The sequence below is a fragment of the Adiantum capillus-veneris genome, chromosome 24 (assembly GCF_014529385.1).
Source record: "Adiantum capillus-veneris isolate H3 chromosome 24, ASM1452938v2, whole genome shotgun sequence".
NCBI lineage: Eukaryota > Viridiplantae > Streptophyta > Polypodiopsida > Polypodiales > Pteridaceae > Adiantum > Adiantum capillus-veneris.
In genome coordinates, this window is record NC_140954.1 from 125,856,660 (window position 1) to 125,883,244 (window position 26,585).

A 26,585-nucleotide genomic window follows, 5' to 3' on the forward strand; every position below is an offset into this window, starting at 1 on the left:
AAAATAATTAACAATTCTTAGCCATTGCAGACACAATTGTTGATTCACCTAGTACAAATGTAGTCAACTCCTTATTTACATTTGTGATAGCTACATCATCCGCAACAACCCTCTAATAGCTTCCTCTCCCATAATCTTAAACTATAGCTTCTGTAAGGCTAGCTAGACGGATTCTACCACACTCAACAAGATTAGGACTAAGTGATACAAAACCTTGAGCTCCTCCATTGATGTAGGTTTGGCCCATGCCTTGTCCTTTATGGCATACTCCACTATTGGTGGACATGCATTCAACAACTCTTTGAAAGGCAAAATTGCCACCGATCCAAGCTTGGGCTCGTTTTCATGTAGTTTCACAAGTGGCTTTCAATACCTTTATAGTTTAGGAACCATGTTGACAAGTTACCAAATCATCTTTGCTTCCTCCGTGACTTTTGTTTTTCACCCTAAAATGGTCTTTCTCTAGCCAAAAACGGTCCAACGGCAAGGGAAATTTCCAAAACTGATTGTTCATCATTATTTCAGCTCAAAGTGCATGTAAAAATTATCCCTTCTCATGACCTCTAGGTACAGTTAATGCAAGTTACACCGAAAAGTTTGAAAGGTTCCCAAAAAAAACTTGTCCATTTCAATGTCACTCAAAAATAGCAATTTTTCATGATTGTTTCATAGTTCGTGTGGTTGTCTAGGTCTAATCAAGATGTTGAAGTAGCAAGGCTTCACAACTCAAAGTGCATGTAAAATTATCCCTTCTCATGATCTCTAGCTACAGTTTAATGCAAGTTACACCGAAAAGTTTGAAAGGTTCCCAAAAAAAACTGGTCCATTTCAATATCACTCAAAAGTAGCAATCTTTCAAGATTGTTTCATAGTTCGTGTGGTTGTTCAGGTCTGATCGATACGTTGAAGTAGCAAGATAATGTGAAACTAATCAATCTACAAAATTGAACAAAGCAACCAAAATTTGCACAAACCACCACATGTTTGTCAAGATAAAGGTCCATGCGTTTGGTTACCATAATTGCTTCCAAGTTAAGGAAGAATGAGACAACTATTGCAATATGCTTGTGATTTTTCCTTCCTTTGTAACTTTTAATCTTGAGATAATCTCATGGCTTCTAGCGTTTTAAGTGAAACACCTTTCATGAGATTGAAATACTATGCCAATCCAACCAAAACTTCTAAAGGTTCCAGTTCATAAGCCACTCTACTATCTTGTAAGCTTTTGAAGAATTAATTTTGTAAAAGTAAGTTTTGGGATCCATATTTTCTTATTGCCTTTGATTAGGGACTTTACACTCCAAATGTAATATTTGACAGAATAAATAATATTGGTGCAAGCATTTTGATACATAGTTTGCCCATTGCTTCCAGTATGTACTGGTCACTTTTGATCTATACTAGAAAGATTTCATCGATAAAAGTGATTGAATGCTTCTACTATTATATTGATCTTTACTCGAAAAAGATCCCATCAATAAAAGTGAGTGAACAAGAAACCTTCTCATCATTCAAAAACCTATGTTTATCAATACTCACATTTAAGTCAATAATTGATACTAAAAGCATGTCCATGAGTCCACACAAACCGGCCTGCCATTGAAGACCTTGAATTTGAAACGTTGTGATGCTTTTTTTCCTTTGATCAATAAGTTCATGATGTTGAAAAGAATGACACCTATCGTCATCTATGAATTTTTAAGAATTGCTATTTTTGGCCTACATAAGGCTTGAGTAAACCATGGAATTCTTGAGAGCAATTGTGCACCGTTGGGTTAAGTTGTCAATTAGTGCCCCATGGAAAACCAAACCTTTTTTCTTCCATGTTTCTTGTAAGAGGGGCATTAACTAAGCAATGTTTTACGTATATGTATGTCACGTAAGAGATTGCACAATGCTGAAATGCTGAATGCTACGTTGTATGCTAAGAAAAACGCTAGGGATGAGTTTTCTGCAAAAACGCTACGGCTGATCTGATGCAGAGGTTGATTTGGAAACGTTGATGTTGGTACTACCAAAACGCTAGGTCCCCAAAATGCTAGGGCGGATGTATGGTGCTGGATACTAGGGCACTAGTGTCAAAGGTGCAACGGAACAAGGTGAATCGGGTGATGAACTTGTCTGCAACCGCGAGCAAGCCTCCTCTTCGGACCGGGCAACCAATAGATCTCGGATCTATCGCAATGGATCTCCTCATACTCAAGCTCCTAGCGCGTACCCGCCCACCGAACAGACAAGGTAACTCACCGCAAGCAATGCCACACCAAGAGGGTGTGCACACGGCAAGGGAGAGGTAGCGCTAGCAAGGGAGAGAGAGATCGCAAGTGGAAACGCCAAAGAGAGATCGTTGGTGAACAAAAAACGCTAGAAAGAGGGTGAAGCTGCACACATAGGAAACACTAGCAATAGAAACGCTAGAGAGAGAGAGAGTGTGCCCAAACGCTGAAGCTCCGCAATGATCACAACACATGCCAAAAGTACAAGGGAGTGGGTTGCATATATAGGCAATTCCTAGAATTTCCCTACATACTATAAAACCCCACGATCCTTATAAATGGCTAAAAATGCTAATAACTATGTAAACTCACTAAAAATGACCTGACACGCATATTTAGTAGCAGAACTGCAAAGCACTCAAAACTTTGACCCCGAAAACCCAAGGAACGAGGATCCCGCCTCATGCCAACCTACTGGGTGAGCAACACCGTGGAGTGCATCGTCGAGAACAAGTATGTCTACCTTGGATACAGCCAACAAGCACAACCACAAAACAATCCTCACTCTCTAATCTACTCTTGGGAGATATTGGTGCCACCACCGGACAGGAGACTGAACTCTAACAACTGGTTGCCCCTTGCGGGTACTTGGGTTCTGATGTCTAATGAAGAGCCCTAGGCTCGCATATATAGCAAAAAGGGGTGAGGTCGAGAAGTAGGAAGAATCCCACGACTCCACGCAAAATGGATCACTTATTATTAATTTAAATGCTAAGTTACCTTAGAGACTATTCATATGCCTATATGCATTAGTGATTGTAATGTGAAGTGAGATTATGTAAGTATTAACCTGCATGATCATACATGGCCTTCTACAGGCCCCACAAAGGACCAAGTTAAATCCTAAGCTATAAAGTCGAAGACTGATGCTAACCTATAGCAATAGCTTGTCCGCATGGCCAACTGCATGCGCAAATCTCGAGGTGAATGGATGTCAAGCAAAATGCGCACGTGTCCGTGACCCCCTAGATTCAAACTCAACACCTGGGTTGTGGCAACGCAATGGCCTAACCACGCAAGCACGTGCCTTTTGGTGTCCCAAATGCCAAAACAAAAACCTATAAAGTGAACCTCTGCAAGCAAAAGTAAACAAGGCCACAAAAAGTAAACTCGGACACGCCCCTTTAAAATCAACCGGCTGAGTTTACCTCACATCTTGCAGTTGGTGGTCGTAGATCCCATGACAGGCTCTTCATTAAAGACACCGTGGCCTTTGATGCTCCTACTACTCAACCAATTAATCACCAACAACGTACCCAAGCACTTGCAGTCACAAGCCACATCCAATGGAAGTGGGAATTGCTTCTCTATCATTTCCCATATCAAGAGATCTACAAAGTTAGTATGCTGGCAAACTGTGTACATCTTAGTCGGTTTTGAATTGCATCAAGGGTGATGCTCTTGCAAATGGCATCAAGGCTTTGTGGAGGTCATACCAGGGGAGGAGGGTATATCCAATGTGGAGCTACTACCTCCATAAAGCCTAGCAATAGCCTCCCAGCATTTCCAACAGTCCAAATTTTGTAGAGAGGTGCTGCCACTAGCCCTTACTCCCTTGCCAAATATCAGAGCTAAACTGCCTTGTGATCACCAGCACAACTGGACCTCCTCTCAAGATGCCTCTATTCTTGTTTGAAGTTTCTTTGGTTGTCCTTTTGGTCGTGTGCAATATGTGACTTCACTTTTGTTTCTTCGTTAATGCTCTTTATTCAAGAGACTTGTTTTGGCGGGTGTGATGTTTATTGTGTTGGGTGCATCGTGTGGCTTTGGAAACCCAAAGAGTCTGATATTGCTTTAGTGGTATGTTGAATCAAAGTGAGAACAGAATCACTTACACACATGACAATGATGCACAACACATTTGCGTTCCTTCTTTTCCATTCATGTAAAAGAGTAGCATTTGGAGGAATTACACGACTTGGATTTTCAAGATCAATTGTTGCAACAGGCTGTAGATCAACACCATTTCGCTCCAGCATTGTATCAACTAATTCATACGAACCTAAAATTGCAAAAATTTTGAATTTCCACAGTGTATGTATTGCATATGCGATATTGACTATGTCAACCCACCGCTCGTGGCCACTGGCCTTAGTACTAACGGCATGTACATATGGCCTAATATCCCAAGGAATATTCTAAGAACATTCCTTCAAAATTTGCCTCGAAGACGTTGCCCCCGAATCCTTGCTTTGGGGGCTACGGATCCCAAGGTGGGGCTTCGAATTAGCTCCGTACCATCCACATTCACAAATAAAGACCTCATCGACGTGGAAGCTAGAATCCACCAAATATTTGTACATTAATGGCTTCTCCTTATACAGGGGCCTTACAAACTATGCAACATGTGGGCAAAACTAACAAGTGGGCATTGCAGGTATACTAACACTAGCCTCCCATGGATCATCCCCTCCCCTTAGTACAAAACCACATTTTGTTACTTTGTATTTTAATTCTTTGCCGGTAGATGGAGGACACACAGTCTCACAAGCCGTCTTTGGTCTGTACTAGATGTAAAAAGATCTTTCTTTCTTTCTCTCTCTCTCTAGCTGCCTACCAGCTTCAACCTGAAAATTAAGACTGTCTCGCCCACAATAAGTTTATCTATACTCTTAGATCGAGTTCAAAAAAACTTTATGGCAGAACAGACTTACAAGAGCAGCTACATTTTCATATATTGCTACAATGTATAACAAAATTCCAGCAGGTTCACAATACTACAAGCAGTTGAACCATTAATTAGATGCTGCCTAAATGAACCAGGCAGTTTGATTGACGGCAGGTAGCTGTGCTTTCAACAGAAGTAATACCATCAACAAGTTCTATTACTTGAAGAAAGCCACCACTGATTGTGTAAGTTCCAGCCTCTCTGCATCATGTTGTACTCTAGGCAGACATAGCAGCCAGTTATCTGCCTTCAGCTGTAATGAGCATGTCAAGCTTCTCCATTTCCTTTACTCTCTGCGGTCACGTTGAAATCAAGTCAATTTAGGACATGCCCATTTTATGAATCAGATATGGTAGCATTCATCGCATTTAAATGAGTGATGAAGTGGGTAGAAGAAGACTAGTACTTTCTTGTGTACAGACATCTATCAGTATCCACTCTCTAGCAGTTATGGCTCCTATCAAAACAAAGGATTGAAGAGATCTTTGTCACCTTTTGAATCTCAGAGTGTACTTGGCTCTTATACTTCTGCGCCTGCCCAAGCTTATCCATTTCTCTTATAAACTCTTCTCTTTCTTGAATCTCTTTGGCAACTGCTTTCACATAACCTATTAAACTTAGCAGCATGCACGATTGAAGGCACAAGCTTTAACTTTCACTTTCTTTTTGTTTTCGTGAACTTCATAAGAAACTAAACTTTAAAAAACTGAAAAAACATCTCTCTGTTCTCGATAAGGCAGTGAGGATGCCAGTAGCCCCAATACAAATTCCAATTATACTTGATCAATATCCTCTTTGTGAAACAAAGCTTACTTTGTTCTACCATCTTCTCCATTTCTTCCACCGAGCCTTGCGGTATCTTTTGCATCCGCACCCGGCATTTTAATTTTGGTGGCTGTCTAGTTAGAACTGTCATTTCAGCCATCAGTTGATCCTGATTCAAAATACCACCCAGTTTGGTCTTACCATAAAGCCGTCAAGAAAGTAACAAAATTTTACTTTCTGATTTTAAATGCTTGAAATCCAGCTGTGAGGAATCAACTTTTAATACCCAGCCATGAGAAATTAAGTTTAACAGATTCCTTAAATCTGATTTTTTCTTAAAAGACCATGCGATTTCTCCAATGTGCATTCTTGAACGACCATACCTTGTCCAACCGCCCGCTCCATTCAAACAGCATTGCAAGTCTTGCCTTCTCTTTATCGTCCAAAAGTGGCTCTGCTTGCCATTAACATTTGCAAATTGCAATTCATTGATTAGTCTACCCTCAGAAAACAGCACTAACAGGATATCACCTTGGGACCTAGAAAGGTGAGTGTGCAACGCGCTTCTAATGTGCATTCTGCTCTAACAAATATTGTACTCACTAGTAGGGTATGGTGGCAACTCTTTGCATTCAAGATCAATTTGCAGCTGCTTCAAGATTTCCGATGCCTTTCTTCTTCCTACTGCTTGTTGCCTTTGACAGTGTGAAGGGTCAACAATTGGACGTCGTCGGAATCTTGGCAGCCTCACGGTCTTTTTCTATCAAAATTCGAGATAATGCATCAGGTCTATCTCCTATAAGTTCAAGTGAGCTCAGTAATATCTTGATCTTCAAAGACTGCAAACCTGAGGAGGTGGCTTTGGGGGAGTCTTCAATTCTGAAGAATACAAAACCAAAAGAAGGTTTTTTAAATAAACATCCTGGTTCTTAAACTTTTCCAAATTATTCCGTTTGACAAAATTCGAGCTCTTGTTGTAACTGTGAAACAGCTCTTTACATTAATAATTAATGTACACAGCTCTTGTTGTAACTGTTAAACAGCTGTTTACATTAATAATTGATCAAATACTTCCTTTCAAGCACTCAATATAGCACTGAAGCCTCTTGACTTTGAGCCAGTACTTAAGACCACGTGAATACAAGTGTGCATACATAGCAAGGGACTTGACCCACATCTCAGCCACGGTGCCAAACCTGCCACTATCCCCAACCTGTACGAAAGTGCAGGACACCTCAATCAATCTCGACAACTTACAAAGGTAAAGCCCATCTATCCCCCATTGCTGAGTTGTCTGTCTAACCTCGTTTGAGGCAGATCCGGGTAACATGAAAACTTCGAATTGGCTAGTGCTACATATTCCAGCTTACTTCTCATTCTACAAATTCCAATTTATATGATAAAGACCTCATTACAAGCGAGTATGTAAGCAGAGTTTGTAATGGGGACATTACCAGGAGGATGCCAGGTGGGAGGGCGACTGCGGATGCGAACGGCATTGTGCTCCGAATAGAGATTGCCTCTCTTCCTGGCAAGGTCATAACCGTTGAAGAGAGCGAACAAGGCGCGGCCTGCGCTGGTCTCCCTGCCTGGCAACTTCAGAAGCGGAAGAGGAGAGGAGGACTCGCCGGGAAATTGCTGGAAGGGGCGCAGCCTCGCAGGTTGCAGAAGAGAGGACGCAGTAGTCTGCGGCATCCTTCCCGCGCATTTCACCCCATCAACGAAACTTCCTCGATCTCATTTTGAATCTGCCAAGCCGCCTCCAATACAAATGAGAAAATATATAATTAAGGACTCCGAGAAGAAGACGAGAATTTTAACGTCTTAGGAAACTATGCCAAGAGACCTTAAAAATCTATCCGACTAGGAGAGTTGAACTCAAGACTTGTTATTCAAGAGGAAAATCGCATAACCAATGTACTACACTTGGGTGATAGAGAGAGAGAGAGAGAGAGAGAGAGAGAGAGAGAGAAAAAAAACAATATGTACATTGATAAATTCATTAGAATTCGAATTACCTTTACAAAACATTTGAATTGTAGTTAATTTATAAGACAAACAAGTGACAAAATCACTGCCTCCAATAGCATACAACTACAAAAGAAATAAAAAGAACAATATAATTACATGACTATACTCTACTTTTTTTTCTTTTGCAGAACTCGCAATTGGCGAGTATATTAAATAAGCATAACCAAAACGTTACAAATTAGCATACTGGAGTGGTTGAGTGGTTTAGAGTGAGAGTGGTTATCTAGTCCATGATGGGAAAGAGTTCAAGCCATAAATAACTCTACTCTTTTTCTTTGATTCTTCCTCTTTACATAGAGCAAAGGTAGGGTTAACTATGCTTAAATGCCTTAAGCCGACAGTCCGCACATGCAAATGTGCACGAGTCAAATGTCCACATTCAATTGATTTTCACTAAAATTGCTTCGATGCTATTGCAGTGAAGAATTGAGACCCACTTGTCCTTTCGGTGCTTCTAATTGAAACATTCTCTTATGCCGCTTTACCTAAGACTCCCCATCATGTGCATCTCCGAGTTGTGTGACACATTGCCCTCTTGACGCATTGTCCTCCAGACTCCTCACAACCTTAGATCAATGTTGCCCATGTGGCAAGCGATAGTTTAAAGCACACCTTCCACCTTATACAATGGACGCCAATAGCAACTACTAATGTTGCAAGATCAAAAACCATTGTCAATACAACTAGCATTGTGCTTGACATGTTTGAAATCTAGTGTTGGGAGTTACGTCCCATAGATCTTGGATGCTAGGTGTGTACACCCCTACCCTACCATCGACTTAAAATATCATGCTATATTGCACCAAAGCATCGTCAGCAATATTGACCTCCATCTTCACATGTGGGTCATCTATAGTGTATCTTGAAAACATCATGGGCACTACAGAGCTCGATACCAATAAGTGGATTGACAACTCCTCCTACTCACATTAGCACAACAACATGAAAGATCACCATTTACTTTGGAGATCAACTTCAATTGCACCTAGTTATTTGCCACAAAGCTCAACAGCTCGCAGTGTTTGAAGTAGCAATCCTAGCAATGCTACCTCACATGCCGCCACTGCAGCACCCATGTACTCTGCCTCTTTACTCAAAAGAGCAACCGTAGGTTGCTTCTTGCTACTCCATGTGATAGTAGCACTTCCAAATGAGAACATGAATCCGCTGGTAGACCTGCGATCGTATGTACTACCAACCCAATTCGTATTTGTGTAGCCATAGAGCTGCAACTCCACATCAGCCCTATAAAAGAGTGCACGATCCAAAGTAGCACTCACATAGCGCAAAGTGTGCCTCACTGCATTTGTGGTTTCCTGGGGGCCTTCATAAATTGACTCACTAATCCAGCTGTGTAGCTCAAGTATGGACATGAGATAGTCAAGTAGATCAAGCTACCCACAATCTTCTTGTACATGGTAGCATTATCAAGCACTTGGCATGCATCATTCCCCAACTTCAAATTCTGATCTAAGGGCATTGCAATTGGCTTACAATCAGCCATACCATACTTTTTCAACATATCCAAAGCATATTGCCTTTGTGACAACCATACACCTTCTTTTGTGCAAATAATTTCAATGCCCAAGAAATACCGCAAGTCTCCCAAGCCTTTCATGTCAAACTCTTACAAAAGTAGAGCTTGCATGCCTTCGACTTTCAGTCACATTATCACCTCCAACAACCAAATCATCCACATAGATGCATATTACCACAATTCCTACCTCATTCTTTTGCACATACAATGAATGGTCTGCATGAGACATCTCAAAGCCCAATGAAATGAGTAATGCTACAAACCTCTCATACCAAGTTCTAGGTGCTTGCTTAAGTCCATACAATGCTTTCTTTAACCTTCATAAAAGGTCAAGTAGCCTCATATTTGCATAACCTTGTGGCTGCTCCATATAAACAATTTCCTCAAAGTCTCCATTCAAAAATGCACTCTTTACATCCATTTGTTTCAACACCCATTTTATGCAGCAACCACTACAATAAACACACGAACGATAGCCATCTTAGCTACGGGGCTGAACGTCTCCTTATAATCAATCCCATAAGTCTGTGCATAACCTTTAGCTTCAAGTCTAGCTTTATATCTACTCACACTGCCATCAACATTATGCTTTATTGTAAACCCACTCACATCCAATTGCCTTCTTTTCCTTTGGTAATTCCCATGTTCCATTTGCATTAAGTGCAGCCATCTCTTCATCCATAGCTTGACACCATTTCTCATCCTTGACAGCATCCTCAAAATATGTGGGTTATACTTCTATTAACCCTCACGGACACCATGTCACCTTCGATGGCGTCTTATCATTTATTTGAGTCATGGACCGGGCTTGTTGGTCCAATAGGTGTGTGTGTGTGTGATTGCCGATGAGAGGCGCACCACTTATCCCATTTTTACATGATTTTTACTATGACCGGCCATTGTGGGCGCCCATGTGTGAATGGGTCAAACTCTTATAAAGGTCCATTTTGGCCTAAAAGGTGAGTCATGGACCGGCTTTTCGGTCCAGTAGGTGTGTGTGTGATTGCCTATGAGAGGCGCACCACTTATCCCATTTTTACATGATTTTTACTATGACTGGCCACTGTGGGTGCCCATGTGTGAATGGGTCAAGGTCCATTTTGACCTAAAATCCTCATTCTTTGAGGTGCAGACTAAGAAGTGATCTTGCTCTACCTCTATCTTCTTCTCCTTCGTGTGCTCACGAGTGTGTGTGTGTGTGTGTGTGTGTGTGTGTGTGTGTGTATGCTTGAGAGAGAGAGAGAGAGAGAGTGTGTGATCGAGCATTGCGGTGGCATCGGCAGCGGCGAGGGGGTCCTTCTTCTTCGTGGCACAAGATCCTTTACGACGGAAAGAATTGAGCGGTGAGTGACACACCATTGCCCCTTTGAGCTTGCTAGGACCGTCTAGTTGTGTGCTTGTAGCCATTTGTGGCTCGCACACAGTGTACATGCAAGTTTTGAGCTTCTGACACGTGCGGTAAAGCGCACATTTTTGTCGTCGTTGCTGAAGACTACCTTGCACTAAGCTTGAGGAGCACTCAGTGCTACCTCATGAAGCTATTCACTTCTATCATTTTTGGTTTTTCCTGAGTTTATGTTGAATCTGGGAGTGGCTGTAATGTGCACGTTTTTTTAGAATCCGTTAGTGTTGCAATGTGCAGGTTTTTGTTAGATCTGCTAAGTTCTATAATGAGCAGGCGTTAGCAGGTCTGCTAGTTAGTGTTGTAGTTTGTTGTGTTAGGAAGTGTAGACAATGTGTAGTAGACAATGTGTAGTTTGTTGTGTTAGGAAGTGTGTGTGCAGAGATAATTAGTGTTAATTAGCTCTGGTAGTTGTAGGCAGGTTAGATAGAGCTGCCAGGGGTAGTTGTGTGCGCACATGAGCTCGACGCCCACGCACAACATTATCCATAGAAAACTTTTTTTTCAAAAAAAAATTATTTAAAAAATATATACATTAAAAAAACGCTCAAAAAATTTGAGACCAACAAGAAAATTTAAAAAATCTTATTTTAAAAGGAAGGGGTGGGATTGGGAGCCCGAGCCCAGGCACAGGCTTCAGTCCTCAGTCTTATGATATAGTATAGACACTACTATATATATAAAGACTAGAACCTGAAGTGAGGGGAGGGCATGTGGGACATATCATGCCAAGGGAAAAGCCTGGTGGTCAAGGACCGGGCCCAAGGGGCCGGCTGTGAGTGTGGATAGGGAATGAGGCCCAGGGGGCTATTTAAAGAGAGGTTGGGAGGCTCATTCCAAGGCAGTCTCACTAGGGGCATTTCACTAGTATCAAAGCAATGGCTATTTTGGGCATGAGGTCATGGAGCCACCCACTTTTGCTCTTGCATGCATCCAAACTAGGGGACCAAGGAGCTTGGAGGCGGGCATGGCCGCTTAGCAGGGAAGGTGGTCGAAGACGACGAAGGCGAACCCGTGTGCAGGCGCCCTTGAGCCGAGGAGGGGAGGACGTCTCGACCCTCGCCATAGCGGGCGCAGAGGAGTGCAAAAAGTCACGCGGACGTGGGGAGCACTTCTCGAACCTGGCGCGCTACAAGCCGAGCACCACACAAGCCGGGGGCGGCCTCTTTCTCTCTCACGTTGCTGTGTGTGCCATTGCCGACTTGGAACTCCCTATTTTTCATACATAGGCGCCCAAAGGCCTTTGGCCTTAGGGCAAGACACTCTTAAAATTAGGGCAGGTGCCCACAGCTTTCCACCCCGCCAGATACTTAGACGCGCATAAACCCTCACTTTTGTGCCGACCTGAGCAAGCTGATGGTAGTACACGAAGCCGGCATGGGTTTTAGGTCGTTCCAAGTACGACAAAAAATTCATATTATTTGAAAATGGTGGGATGGCTATGACAGATCTTAGACACTCGAGCATGCTTTGAGAATCAATAGGGCGAATCGCCAAGGTTGCGAGCCCTCTTGCATTTACAAGAAACTTGGTATGGATGGACCACATGCAAGATGTTGCATTGTGGTTACGAAGGCATGTTTTTTGTGGCTACGAAGACATGTTCCGCCGTTTGAAGTGGACTTCTAAGAGTCGGTAAGCAAGTCGACTTTAATGCTTTCAATTATAACTTCTTTGAAGCTTGCAGATTCTCTGCATTATACGCACAACAAGCAAAGCATGGAGCAATTTTAGCATGTTCGGTAAGTCTTTAACATTTTTCATGCATGGCATGTGATGTCTTAAATGGCTACGAGCATAGTCGTTGACCGAATAAATTATGCTATCAAGGGTCTACCGTTATAGCTGTCAAATTCCAAGTTTTGGCTTGAAAATTTTTGATCCTCGGTGTAATGTTTGCTCCTCGGGTTTAGGCAAGGCCTATGCCATGTTGGTACAGGCAAGGCCTGTGGCATTTAAGGTGCCAATATTCGGCAAGACCAACCACTGTTTACACTTTCAAGAAGTTGTAAACCACGTTTGCTAGGACATGGCTCCTAGGCCAGTTGTTTGTCATTATTGCATTGAGGCAACAACAGGATCTACCCATTCTCAACAAGCGTGATCCGACAAGTTTTCTACGCTATCACGGGAGCACGGTTCCGTCTACAAAATGCTTCACAATAAGCAAACCAAGCAGGTACGAGGACCATCTCTTGCAAGTATTTTTTTGTTTTTCAACAGATTGCACAATTCGACAAGGTTAATTATCTGTGACTTCTCGACACGGTCAACCTTCTTTTGCTATGCCATTGTTAATTGGAAAAAGTGTCTCTCAGCTATGTGCACCACAACTCCATGAGTACTTAGGTGAAGCAAGGCTTCCCTTTGGTATTTTGCATGGTGATTTCCACAGTTTGGCATATGCTCTTCGCATACGAACTTGGGAAAACTTACCAAGATGTTTGCAGGTTTTTACATTCCCCAAGGGTGTATATCCTATGTATGCTAACTCACTTGATCAATACATATGGCTATGAGCCAACTTTGCATAAATTTCCAAACAATCTCGTTTCCATTACATAAGATCTCTTTACTATGCAAAGCAAAGTGCTTGGGCAGACTCCATAAGAAGCCACTGCATCAAGCAAAGCGCTTTTCCCGTCTTCATGTGAAGCACTACTTCTCTTATGTGCCAAGGTATTATCCATTGACTTCAAATCAATGATACGGGCACACATGTTTGGCACTATGTGGATATAATCTCATACTTTCCGCAATGGCGCACTGTGATGTATCCATGCCACTGTAATCGTGCAAGGCACGTATACCAGCGGCTCACATGGGTGAGACCGTCATTGAAGCCAAGGGCTTACTATTTATTTTTTTTGCTATGTATGCATGGCGTACTAGTCCACTGGACGTATGACACTCCATCATTGCATACGTTTTTGCTATAACACCAGACACTTTGTCAAGGACAAGATAAGTTCTGGATTGTTTCACATAATTTTGGTTGCTATCAACGCACAACAACACTAAAAAGAACCTAAATCAAGGACTAATTCAAAGGCAAAGTACTCTCATTAAGTCATACTAGTGTCATCACAACCACATACACGGTAGGTGGGTCAGTCTATGACTTGTTTGTGTTTTTCTGTTACCTCTCTTGATGAGAGAGTCATAGCAGAAAACTATGGCACGCTTATATGATAAGCTGCACGCTACACATAAGATGCACACGAGCATGGGTACAATGTATACAAAGTAATCACTTAAGGAAAGTTCCTCAGACTAGCATTCTCTCTCTCTCTCTTTCTTATTAGGTGGGTTAGTCTATGACTTGTTTGTATTTTTTTGTTATCTCTCTTGATGAGAGAGTCATAGCAAAAAACTGTGGCACGCTTATATAGCTGTACGCTACGCATAAGATGCACACGAGCATGGGTACAACATATAAAAAGTAATCACTTAAGGAAAGTTCCTCAGGCCAGCATTCTCTCTCTCTCTCTCTCTTTCTCTCTTTCTTATTTCTCTCAAATAATAAAGAAAACTTCTTAAGAATCTTTTGATACATGTTTTGATTGTGAGTCAGCCTGAGCCAAGGTGCTCTAGCTCTCAGCTAGAAATTAGTCTTCATCGGTTCGTCGATGGACCACTACTTGCCATGAGGGCTATGAACCACACATGCTGGCTAAGAGTCATTGTAAGATCTCGGGTAAGACCCCAACTGTTAGCATTCCTTGGGTGATTGTTCTTAAGATCGAATAGATCTACCCAGTGGAGTATACATCGATGTTAATGGACAAGCAAGAGTCTTTTCATTACGGATGTTTAGGGTGTCAGTTTTGCACTACATGTTTTCAAAGCGATGCTCCTGTTGAGTTTTTAATCACCATAAACTCACATCAGTTGATCTCTCCCACGGAGTCTAGATGCAACAAACTGTTGTGACAGCATGGCGTCTCCATAAAAGCTAGGCATTTCATGTGTTGATATCCTGCTCTCTCTATAGCACTCCGAGTGTCTATGGAAGCACAATTTTAGAGGTAAGACCCAGCGGGTGTTTACTCAATCATCCCACAGGCATTGAGGTTAACAGTTTGATCTATTACCGTTATACTTTCAAGGAAAGAATTTTGTAATCTACCATGCGGTAGCAGAAAAATTTAACTTTTCAAGATTGATTTCTCTCATTCTGTAATGGTTGACTATGTTGGTTATCATTACCTGCTAGTTGAGCAATTTCTACAAAGGGTCTTACCAAGGGGTTTGACTACAATTATAACCAACAGGTTTGGATTGTGAAGGCAACACCCAAGGTTTCCAGTGCAATATTTCTTGGTTTTTTCACAAGTGGGCGACGTGCTCCTTTGCATTTGAATACAGGTAAGTGAACATTAAGTTCAATTGTCTAGGTATGCATCTAGTGATTTGGTGTTATTCCATTTTTTAGTATGTTTTGCTTGGGTTTTTCAAGTCGTATAAGTACGCTTGAATGTTTCAGAGACATGCCAAGGGCATGTTGAAACAAAGCATTTTGGGCCGTCGTGTCCCAAATATTTTTCTGCATTATGATGTTACGAATCCACGTGTAGGGTTTTATTTGGCACATGTTGTCACATGGGATACAACATGGTCTAGGAACTCAAGGACTTTGGGTTAGCCAGTGTGTAGCAATGATAATGAGGGTCCCTCTCACTCACATCGCGGAGTGTTCATAGTTCCCTCCACACACAAGTACAATTTGTGCTTGATGAATGTCGCTTTCTCTGCCATCCTTATTGGAGACATATTCCACATGTGGTGAATATGAGTCTCTGGGACTGACACTGGCACCTAATTCCTAATGATGTGTCACGATGAAGTCCCTACGTGCTGGTCGCATCCGTTTATTAGACCATTTGGAGCACACCGTATCAGGAACAATTTCAGTGGGGCCAAAAATTGTCGGGTACTAAGTATAGACTTGTTCCGATTACAAGTGCTATGAAACACCTTAACGGAGGGTCGTTTCTACATATAGCCAAGTATGCTACGTTCATGAGAATGTCTCGTGGTTGGTACCTAGGTGTGACTGGGTTGTCACATTCTGTTATGGTCCAACTTTTGTTGCCAGGCTTTCTCGTATGTACCGTGGAAAGTCTCGTCATGGAATTGCGGTTTGGATAAGTTTGTGTTAAATGCATGCACACTCGGTGTTATGGGCCCTAGTGTTTAACATTGATTTATTGGAAAGTCTCATCATGGAATTGCGGTTTGGATAAGTTTGTGTTAAATGCATGCACACTCGGTGTTATGGGCCCTAGTGTTTAACACTAATTTATTGGAGCGGCATGTAAATTCATATACTTTATTATTTTTGCACCTTTTTTCACTGCAAGTGCAATCTCTACTGCACATTTATTATGAGTTTACACCCTACCATACAAGGTACTGGCTCATGATGGGTATCTGTGGTTGGATGGTCTAAACTCTATGAGCTTACTCCAGTTCAACCCGCTTTCAACCTAGTTGGTTGTCTCCACTCCATATCAATTATATGGCTGGATAATGGTTGAGTCATTGTTTATCGTTAGTCGTGAAAGATTGTCTGTAAGTGGTTGGGGGAAAGCACCTCACTCTTACTGCTGCTATTCATCCCGTGTTGGATGGGCAGCTTACAAGTATTTTTTGCTAAAGGATCTGCTAAGAGAATACGTTAGCACAACACATTCTGAATGGACGATTCTCTCCCTATTCTATACTTTGCTTTGATTTTCAACTTTGAACACCTATTGTGGTGGGGTTGGATACTGATTCAATAGTTTCATAAGTCAAGGACTTAGTAGGCATGTTGTCAAGGCATGTTGGCACCATGTCGCCTTCATTAGGGGTGAACAGGTAGTTCTGTGTGTTCCAAAATGTTTAGAGTCTGACATGAGGAAATTCCCTATTCTGTCCCTCAGTAGCTATGAGCTTTTTAAGATACTCACGTGAATTCAAAATCCGGCTCACAACTTCATGGCAAGTTGCGCCAAGGTTTTCTTGCATTTTTCAGTATCTTCAAAAAATCTAAAAACTAATTATTTCTTTTGACACCTTTTAGTGGTGGTTACTCCTTTAAAGTAAGGTGAGTTATAAATTGAGTTACCATTTAGATACAAGTGGTTGCAAAAGGTTAACAATGTTGAAAATCAAGATGTTGCTCTTTGTTTCATTGAACCTCCTCACTGCACCAAGTATCAGGCATCAGGACAATTGGCCCGCGTAAGGGATACCAATAAGGAAAACATCAGTGTTCTTACGAGATACTAGCATCAGTGGCACGCGTAAGGGATACCAATAAGGAAAACATCAGTGTTCTTTTTGAGGACGAAAACGCTTCTCCAAGGGGGGAGTAATGTCATGCCAAGGGCAAAGCCCAATGGTCAAGGAAATGGATAGGGAATGAGGCCCATGGGGCTATTTAAAGGGAGGTTGGGAGGCTCATTCCAAGGCAGTCCCACCAGGGGCATTTTAGGACAAGTCCTTCAAGTTCTCCACCATTTCCTTCACACTTACCCTTTGGACTTACTGATTTTAGCCTTCTTCTCGACTAGGAAAAGACTGTTGTTAGGATTCCGAGGGCTTTAAGTAACCGAATTGGGGGCTATAAATCACGGCACGTCCCTCTAACCAAGACTCTTGTTTTGAGCTATCACACACCATATTCCGTGGCTTGGTTAGAAAAAAGGACCATAAATTTTTTTTTTGAGAGTAAACTTGGATTGCAAACACCCAAAAAACTAGGTGATCGGCCTTCACGTGCACTCATCAACACTTCTAGAGCGTTGAGGTCACATGCACCTATGCTCTGGTCATGTGCTAGAGGACGATCACATAGAGAGTATCTCCATTCATGGGGGCACCCATTATTCCTCCACATTAGGCTCTAGGCCCTCAGCGGGAACCCAAGGTAGTACCACTCAGGACCCACATATTGCATCTAGTGACTCTTCCTTTGACTACGACATCATGGAAAGTTAGCCGATGCCCAATCTTGATAGTTCAAGCCAAGACACGCATGCCATGGGCCCACGGTCCAAGCCGAGCGTGTTTAGCCGCTTGAAAGAAACTTTGAGTAGAGCCACTCGCTTCGAACATGGAGCTAGCGATGTAAATGAAGAGGGTGGGGAAGTAAATTCACCATTCATGACCAATGTAGACTTTATGCTCCTCGAGAGTGTGCATGTGAATACTCCATTCACTGCACCGCCTGACTCTTCAGAGCTATTCCCCTCCAAGGTTATATTACCTGATGGTAGAAGCCTTGCCGACTACAAGAGGTTAAGCGATATATCCTTGCACCTAGAGAAAAGAAAATTGAGAGCCTACACTGTTGTGCACCTCCACTCAGATACTAGAAAGATGCACGCCGAGCTTATTTGAAGCTTACTTGATGAATGATCAGTGTTCAAGGCTTGGTAAGAAGCTATCTTTATGAGAAATGTATGCCAGATGCGGCTTAAACGGGCCAATAGATGCCTTAATGATGCTAAAAAGAGTATGCTTGACGTAAGCATAGATGGGATTTTATGATCTTGAAATGCAATGCTTAAAGTGCTCTACTGGCTTGTCTTTATGACTCGTCAATTTGAGCTACAGTGAGAAAGTTGTGGCAGTCTGAAATTTAAGTTGATGCAAATCTGTACGGGATTGGGCAAGTGCAGCTGAAGGATCATAGATGAAGTGCATGCATGGGCTTGAAGTGCTCACTTTGTGGAGCACGTCGGTCTTTTCAAATTAGCAATCAGAGTTATGGTTACCAAGATATCGCCAGATTAAAATTCCCCGGGGCCAGTTCTATGCCATGTCGATCGCCTCGATTAGTGTGCCATATGGTGTTTTTTGGAGCTTGACACAATGCCTTCATTTCCGATGCCATGTTTATGCCAAATGTGATGCCTTCATTTGCGATGCCATGCCTTGGTGGAAATGCATGCCAAATGTGGTGCCCTTTGAGGGCCGCCCGCCCAAAAGAAAATAAGGCCGCCCAAGGTGATTGGCTCAATGGCCACCAAACTAAAAGGGGGTGTGGACAAAGGGAAGAAAAAAGGAAAGCCATGGCTTGCAAGCAACGATGGGCACAGGGGAGAGAGAGAGAGAGAGAGAGAGAGAGAGAGAGAGAGAGAGAGAGAGAGAGAGAGAGAGAGAGAGAGAGAGAGAGAGAGAGAGAGAGAGAGAGAGAGAGAGAGAGAGAGAGAATATCGCTTGCACAGGCTTGGGGAGGCGTCGATTGACACTGAGCAAGAAACGGGAAATCTCCAGCTCACCATTGTGCCCCCTTTTGGACTCTGTCCCGGTTGGTTTCATGCTACTCGCGTTACCCACTGCCACATCAACAAGGGTTGGTTCTTATGCTCCCTAGAAACAACAGTGCCGTCGTTGCTAAGGGAGGGGAGAAAGCTAATAATAGGGGGGATTATATATAGGGCAATGAACGTGGGGAAGAGGCGAAGGGTATTGTGGGATTTTTGAGGAAGAAGAAGAGGCAATCACTTGTGTTGCATGAGCAAGAGGGGAAGCCACTCTTAGTCTCTCGCCCTCGTGCTTGAACAAGGAAGGAAGCCACGCTCTCTCTCTCGTTCTCGGGCGAGCAAGGGAGGAAAGAAAGAGATTATCTCTCTCGTGCTTGAGCAAGGAGGGGGGGAACGGCAAGAGATTGAGGAGGAGAAGACGCAAGGGAGGAAGGGAACTCTCTCTCTCTCGTGCTTTGAGCAAGAAAGGAGAGGAACGGCAAGACAAAGAGGACCAAAGAACATCTATCTCTCTTGATCTTGGATACAAGCAAGAAACTCTATCTCTCGATCTCGCTTTCGGATCTAAGCAAGGAGAGTTAAAGAAGCAATTGGAAGGGCACTCAGTGAAGAAGCAAATTGAAGGGAGCTTGATAAGCCAAGGCTACTGAAGATCGGACGAAGTGAAGCGGGCTGAATCTGGAAGCCCAACATAGGAGAACTCTTGATCATCAACATCAACTTAGATTTAATTAAGCCGTTTTGGAGAATCACGGAGCCGTTAACGACTTTTCGAGAGCTGTAAGGGGAGTTTAAACTCCTAAACCATCATTTGATTAAGTAATAGATGTCGTTAACGCAACTGCCTCAATAATTGTGCATCAGTTTCATCCGTGTTATCAATTTTCTAGCGGTTTTTTTGCGTCGTTAGCATTACTAAGTAAATTTTAACTACCATATTGTGTAGTGCGGCAATTCTTGGCTCTCAATTTTTCCACAGCCAACAGCCCGCGCTGACCTGGCTCACGTTTTGAACCCATATCCCCTGACAATGTGGTGCACCCGACACGAAACCGATCCGGGGTGGAAAAATAGTTGAAGCAGATGTCTACACCGCAAGAGGCAGCCATCGTGTAGCAAATGATGTAGCAGTTTGTAGTGTACATGCAGCAGCAACAGGCTGCCCAACAACAACATAATCTGCAAGAGAGGATTCGTAAAGCTCGGCAAACTATTACAGATAAGTTGCAGCGGTTTGAAGGCCGAGATATTTCAAAATTTTGCAATCTTTATGAGCAGTCTATGGAAGATAATGGAATTGAAGCTTTATCACAAATGGAGACTCCCTCTGCAAGTCCGATGGATCCGCCATATGTTGTTTCGCCAGGGGTCTCAGTACAATCTGAGCCCACAAGTGATAGCTTTACCTTTCCAACTTTAGCTCATCTTTATCTTGATGACACCACGGCTACCATGCCTACCCCAGAGATGGGCATGACATAAAACACGCCATGGACCTCATTTATTAGTAAGGCACCGCTACATGGTGGCTCAATGCCTGCAACAATACCAGAAGTGTGTATCAATCATATGCACCTATAGGTCCTCGTACTCATATAGTTCCTACCCCTCCCATTGTTGCAACAACTTATGCTCCACAACCACAACATCCAAGATCTTATTTCAATGGGATCATACCAGGTAGCATTAGCATGTCACATCCCATGTTTGCTATGCCCAGGGCCACACATATGAACTTTGGGCCACCACATGGCACAACATCGTACCCAATTTGGAACCCAAGGGCTGCATATAGGCCAAACCCAATGCCAACCCCCATTCCACATGCAATCCCAAGAGTGCATGTCCCCACTATACCTGCTCACTTGCGTGACTTGGCCACATTTGCTCAAGCTATCGACCGATTTATTGCTGAAAATATGCGCAACACGCTTGATAGAGAGCCTAGAAGATAGCCAAGCTCACACAAAAATTTAGTGGGAGACGGGGATGTGAGAAAGCATATCAAAGTATTTGAACAAATATGCGATTCCCTAGGAGAACACAATGACCTGCATAAGAGTAATGCTTTAAGCATGACCTTGAGTGGAAAGGCTGGGGATTGGTATAGAACTGTAAGGGTGGAAGAAAAAACGATTTACCCTACTCTTAGGAGACTATTCTTAAAAGAGTACATACGAAAGGGAGTACTTTGGGGTGTAGCATCTCAGCTCCAAAAAGCCCAAGGAGAGGAAGGACAGTCCGTGAGAGACTATATTAGTCACTTGAAGCATTTAAATTCTCATTGTAATCCAAATGATCGCTTCAATAATAACCAATTTCTTGAAAGATTCATTAGGGGATTATGATGAATGAGAGTATCTACAATGGCCTAGTCATTAGAGGTATCACCACTTGGGAAGCAGTCACCACCAATGCGATCCAATAGGAGGATAATTTAATGATTCAAGGGGAAAGAGTGTCTGTTGAGCCTAAATCTACTAGCTCGCAAGCATCAAGGCATGAGCTAGTGACCATAAATCCTATTGCTAAAGAGCCAAAGATATCTGAGATGACTTTAGCAGATCTCACCAAGGCAATTCAAGAAAGTCTTAGAGATAATCGTGCTCCACAGAACAATCATATGTATCCAAGAAGGTAGCAGCAATGGTGCTCAGTTTGCTATGGTCCACTTAGTACCAGTGAATGCCCTTTGTTTAGAGTAGAATTTAATGGGAATTGCAATGCATGTGGGAGATATGGTCATCAAGCTAAGGTTTGCATAATATTTAAACGCGTGATGGCCAATAGACCAACCTTAGCATGGACGGACACACCTCGAATGCTTGCATTGATGCCGTCCCTACCTCTTGAACAACCGTCACAACACATGGTCCCTAGGGCCCAAAATGTTGTTTAAACAACACCCTTACCACCTCCAGTGCTAGGACCGTAACCACCACAACCGAGAATCACTTCTGTGAATCAAGTGGGTTATGAGTCATCTACTACTTGTTTGGAAGGCTATGAGGAAGATATATACCCTAATATTGCCTATGGGATTGATGCACTTGGAGAAAGTCCACAATACTACATGAAGGACTATTGGGGACAAGTCAAACCTGTCTATCAAGTAGCTCTTGTGGCAAGAGGCCAAAATATCAACTTCACTGCCAAGAGACCACCTCTTTAATGCTATGAGTGTGGGGGTCCACATCGTGTAGCCGAGTGTCCCATTAGGCTACAAAAATGCCACACTAATGCAAACCAATCAAGCGAGCACATCTACAATGCCAATACTCATGTGTAATTGATGTGGCATAGATCATTTGATTGCCCAATGTCCTAATAATCCAAATGCGCCAAAAATCACGCCATTGAGTTTTATTGAGGTTACCGAGGAGCCATCACAAAGTACACCTGTGGTACCAGTACATGTACTCACACAATCGATGCTCCAAAACCAAAATTATATTCTTGAAGAAAGAGACACATCATCATGCCCAATCTTAGAAGAAGAAGAAAACACGAACGAAGAGATCACAAAAACCAGCTAAGTCAAACCCCAGTTCAAAGACCAACATAGGGACTAGTGACGACCCCGTATATATGAACAATGCTGAAGAGGATTTGGATTCAGGTGAAACCATGGAGATTAAAACAACAATTAAAACAAACAAGGAAGATCATCATGAGTCACAATGGCCAGGACCCAAGAAGAAGATAGGAACTTACCCAAACCCTACATAGGAGATCGAAAGAGTCAAGCAATTGATGGGTTTGGTAGAAGAGATCCAAAGGGATCTAGAGCCAGCACCTAGGTAGATCCTGATTACAGACACAGTGTTCGCTATGCAAAATCAACCTCACAAAGACCATACACCATTCGCCATACCGAATGTCATCCAAGAAAAAAGTGACTTTAAGTCATGGGATAGTGGGTGTACTCCCTTCCTGTTGGAGAGAATGTTTACAAAGGGATTACTTGACCCTATCAAAGAAATGGAGATCCCATCTTCCCCACATCAAGGGGCTGAAGCCCAAAAAGTGGCGTTAAATATTGCCAAATTGATGGATTTCATGGCTTCAGAAGTTAGAACCACCATCATGTCCAAACTATATGGAGACCCCGAGCTATTCTTAGCTCTTTGAGCTTTCCTCAATGGAGGATTTAAAGTCAGGCTACCACAATTGCACATATAGATGGAGCTAGGGAGGTGCCAATAGAGGAGGAACACTTCACAAGGGAAGCAAAAATGGTGCATGACTGGTCTAAAAACCAGGTCTACTTGCAGTTCCAAGACTCTGCCATTCGAGTTGATCTTGTAACCGGTCGAGCATATACTCCAGAAAACATATTTATAATTGATCATAGAGCTCACCACAATTCACTTGGCCCCATTGCAGTATTGTTACATGTGTAAAATGGACACTAATGTTGGGAAAGATTCCCCTTATATGGATGTTCTACCTGGGATTATTGAGTTAGACAATGTGGATTAAGTCCACCTAGGAACAACCATAGACACTTGGGGAAATAGGGGGATGACCTGGGTAACACCTGAAGGGGGACGCAATGCCACCACTCGTAATGCATATAGGAGCAATGCATATAGCTTCTGATGACCTACCAGATGAAGGCTTGATTGACATTGGAACCAGTAGCATCTCAAAAGACTATAGCCCACACAATTCGGAGTCAGAATCATCAATTGAAATTGACTCTAAGGACGAAGAATCTGAGTTAAATCTTGATACCCTATTGCAAATCCTAGTGGTACCTTAGATGACTATCTATCTGGGAGAGGAGAAGACACGAGTAGTGATTCATCTAGTAACTCTTCACTGGAGGAAGCTCATAATAAAAAATTAGACAAGAAGAGTAAGAGATATAAGAGGTGACGATATCCAGCAAATGTGCAACGTTGTAGAATATATGAAAAGAAATCTACCGCAGAGACTGGCTTAATTTTATAGGGGCATGTGATGCTCATTGGAAGTTGGTAGATAATTGGGGTAAATACCTTCAAAGCGTCATGTGGTGTAGTCCACAACCCATTGGGGTAAATACCTTCAAATAATTGGGGTAAATACCTTCAAAGCGTCATGTGGTGTAGTCCACAACCCATTGACATCGCACAGCCAGAGGCTACAAAAAAGTCAAAGTTGAATTGTATTGTAAGGAGACGACAAAATCGAGAGTTAGGTCAACAACAAAAGGAAGTAGAAGAGATATCACAGTCCACAGAGCAACAAGACCCCATAGACACACCCTGCACCTGATCATTTCAAATCCTACACCATGGAGTAGCCTAAGGTTGTGTATACAAAGGCCCAGAGAACACCTATCGATAGAAGTAATGGAGTCTATGGTGGTCCATCAATAGTTAAGAAAATAGAGTTAGCAGACCCATGTGAGGAGTCCAAGCTTGTTTTCATTGCCCAAGATCTGACAGAGACTGAGGAATATGTACTTAAGGATCTTCTCAAGGAATTCAAGTATATATTTACTTGGACATATCATGATATGAAAGGTGTTCCACCTTTGGTGGTGCAACACACAATCCCCATGAATAGAAGGCTAAACCAGTTCAGCAACGACCCTCCCAATGAATCCTAAGTATGCAAAAATTGTTCGAGAAGATATTGAAAAGCTTGTCAAATGCGGATTCAAATACCCTATTGAGCATTCAGAATGAGTGTCTTCAATAGTTATTGTGCCAAAAAATAATGGGAAACTCATAGTGTGCGTGGATCTCAAGAAGGTCAATGTCGATGTGAGCTGGATGGAAACACACACAACGCCTCTATAATCACTTGAGACACAACACACACACACGCTCTATGGGGAACCACTTGGCTTACACAACCCACCTCGTCAAGATAGGGAACACACCGATGGAGTAAGAGGAGAGGGACTATCCATTTGCCCACTCAACACACGCACACACACACACACCAAAAAACTCAGCTCAAAAGAGGAAGATTTTTGATGTTTAGATACAATTCAGCTTGGGCCACCACCAATGGGGCAAATAGCTCACACAATATGGGTGAAATATGCCAGATAAAATTCAGCTTGGGCCACCACCAATGGGGCAAATAGCTCACACAATATGGATGAAATATGCTAGATACAATTACAAATTTGAGCAGAGGCTTCGCTCTCACAGGAGAAACTTACACAACCAAAATAGCAAAAAAATAGTGAGGAATTTGGAAAAATAGGCAGTGCCATTGCATCCGGAACGGCCCAAAACCCCAGTCTACAATATCAAAGTGCTCAAATCCGACCTCGGATGAGCAGTTTATGGCCAAAACAGGCTCCAAAACAACAAAAACTGAGTTGCGGCTGTTCCACCTCTTCTCTCCACGTTTTTTTTCTGGTCTTTTCTCAAGATTTTCAGTGTCCACACTTTTCTTTATCCCTTGGGCACCTTTGGCCTTTTGATTGACCTCAAACGGACCCCGAACAGGCCAAAAAATGGCACGCAATGTGTTTTTGTTACCCTTCTATATCTATCGGCACACCTGGCACTCAAATTTTTCCAATAATGCATCCCGGAATCATGTGAAGTGGACCCAAAATATAGTTCTCATGATGAAATTTTTGCATAATTCATCGCAAGAAAACACCCCCATTGTGTCCTCGCTTACCACGTGTAAGTATTGACCCCATTGGACCTCCTGACGCCACTGGATGCCACTTGACGCACCTCCTTATCTTATGGCGTCGGCCCGTTGATAGATTTCGTGAGAAGTTTTACACTCTACCAACTCCTCATTATTATAGAAAAACACACTGATATTGGTGACGTTGAAAATCGATGTACTATGTACACGTTGTCCTGCCTGTACACATGTGGGCCCCACATAACCACCTAGCTCTGGAAAATGGGCATTCTTTATTTGATGCACCATGCATGTGTATGTACATATGTGCAATCACTGCTTCCAAAAAACTCCTAACATAATTTGCCCATCCCCTAGCCTGCTAGATCATTCATGATCAGCAGCAGCAAAAAGAGATATGAGACTCGCTACATCACAAGTCTCCTCATCCCTCACATACATTACTTGTTCTGGAGACAACTCATCTTGCTCCACCATCATTAATCTAACATGATATAATTTATGACGCAATCCATTTGCCCTTGACTGATGTAGAATCCCATCCAGGTTAGCCAGCTGATATGTACCATTCGGAAAACACTCAACTACCTTGAAAGGGCCTTCCCACTTAATTTGAAACTTCTTTTGGAATGTCTTGTCCAGCTTACTGTTGTAGCACAAAACCAAGTCATGTTTCTTGACACCCTTACTTTTGAACTTTTCATTTATCTTTTCTAAAGCCTTATCTTGCATCTGCCTATAATGTTCCAATGCACTCTTGTAATTGTAAGAGCCTCTCTTTGAATGCATCACTGGACTACCCAAGCAACTTTTCTAACATCTTGACCGCAGGCAACTCTACTTCCATAGGCAATAGTGCTTCCTTCCCATATACCAAATGAAATGGAGTAAACCCTGTACTTGTCTGTACCGAAGTATGGTAAGCCCATAATGCACTAGGCAATTCCAAATCCCAATTCTTTCCTTGGTGCTCTGTCACTTTTGAAAGAATTTGTACCAACTCACCATTGAATCTTTCATTTAAGCCATTACGTTG

General features: G+C 42.6%; 1 protein-coding gene across 1 annotated transcript; it reads right to left on the minus strand.

The window, feature by feature from the left end:
* Positions 1 to 4,864: 4,864 nt before the first annotated feature.
* LOC147427097 (uncharacterized) lies at positions 4,865 to 7,465 on the minus strand. Its single transcript, XM_086498567.1, has 7 exons — positions 7,164 to 7,465; positions 6,557 to 6,588; positions 6,313 to 6,469; positions 6,093 to 6,163; positions 5,758 to 5,878; positions 5,437 to 5,537; positions 4,865 to 5,237 (listed from the first exon to the last, which is right to left on the minus strand). Exons 1-7 carry the CDS (start codon positions 7,402 to 7,404, stop codon positions 5,184 to 5,186), a joined length of 777 nt encoding a protein of 258 aa, XP_086354693.1. The 5' UTR covers positions 7,405 to 7,465; the 3' UTR covers positions 4,865 to 5,183.
* Positions 7,466 to 26,585: the final 19,120 nt, after the last annotated feature.

Bases quoted from the DNA above. Each gene is read 5' to 3' on its own strand.
- LOC147427097 (XM_086498567.1), bottom strand. From the start codon at position 7,404: ATGCCGCAGACTACTGCGTCCTCTCTTCTGCAACCTGCGAGGCTGCGC. The intron at 6,589-7,163 runs GTAATGTCCCCA...TGTATTCTTCAG, and splicing joins TCCCACCTGGCATCCTCCTG to AATTGAAGACTCCCCCAAAG. The intron at 6,470-6,556 runs GTTTGCAGTCTT...GAATTTTGATAG, and splicing joins CCCCAAAGCCACCTCCTCAG to AAAAAGACCGTGAGGCTGCC.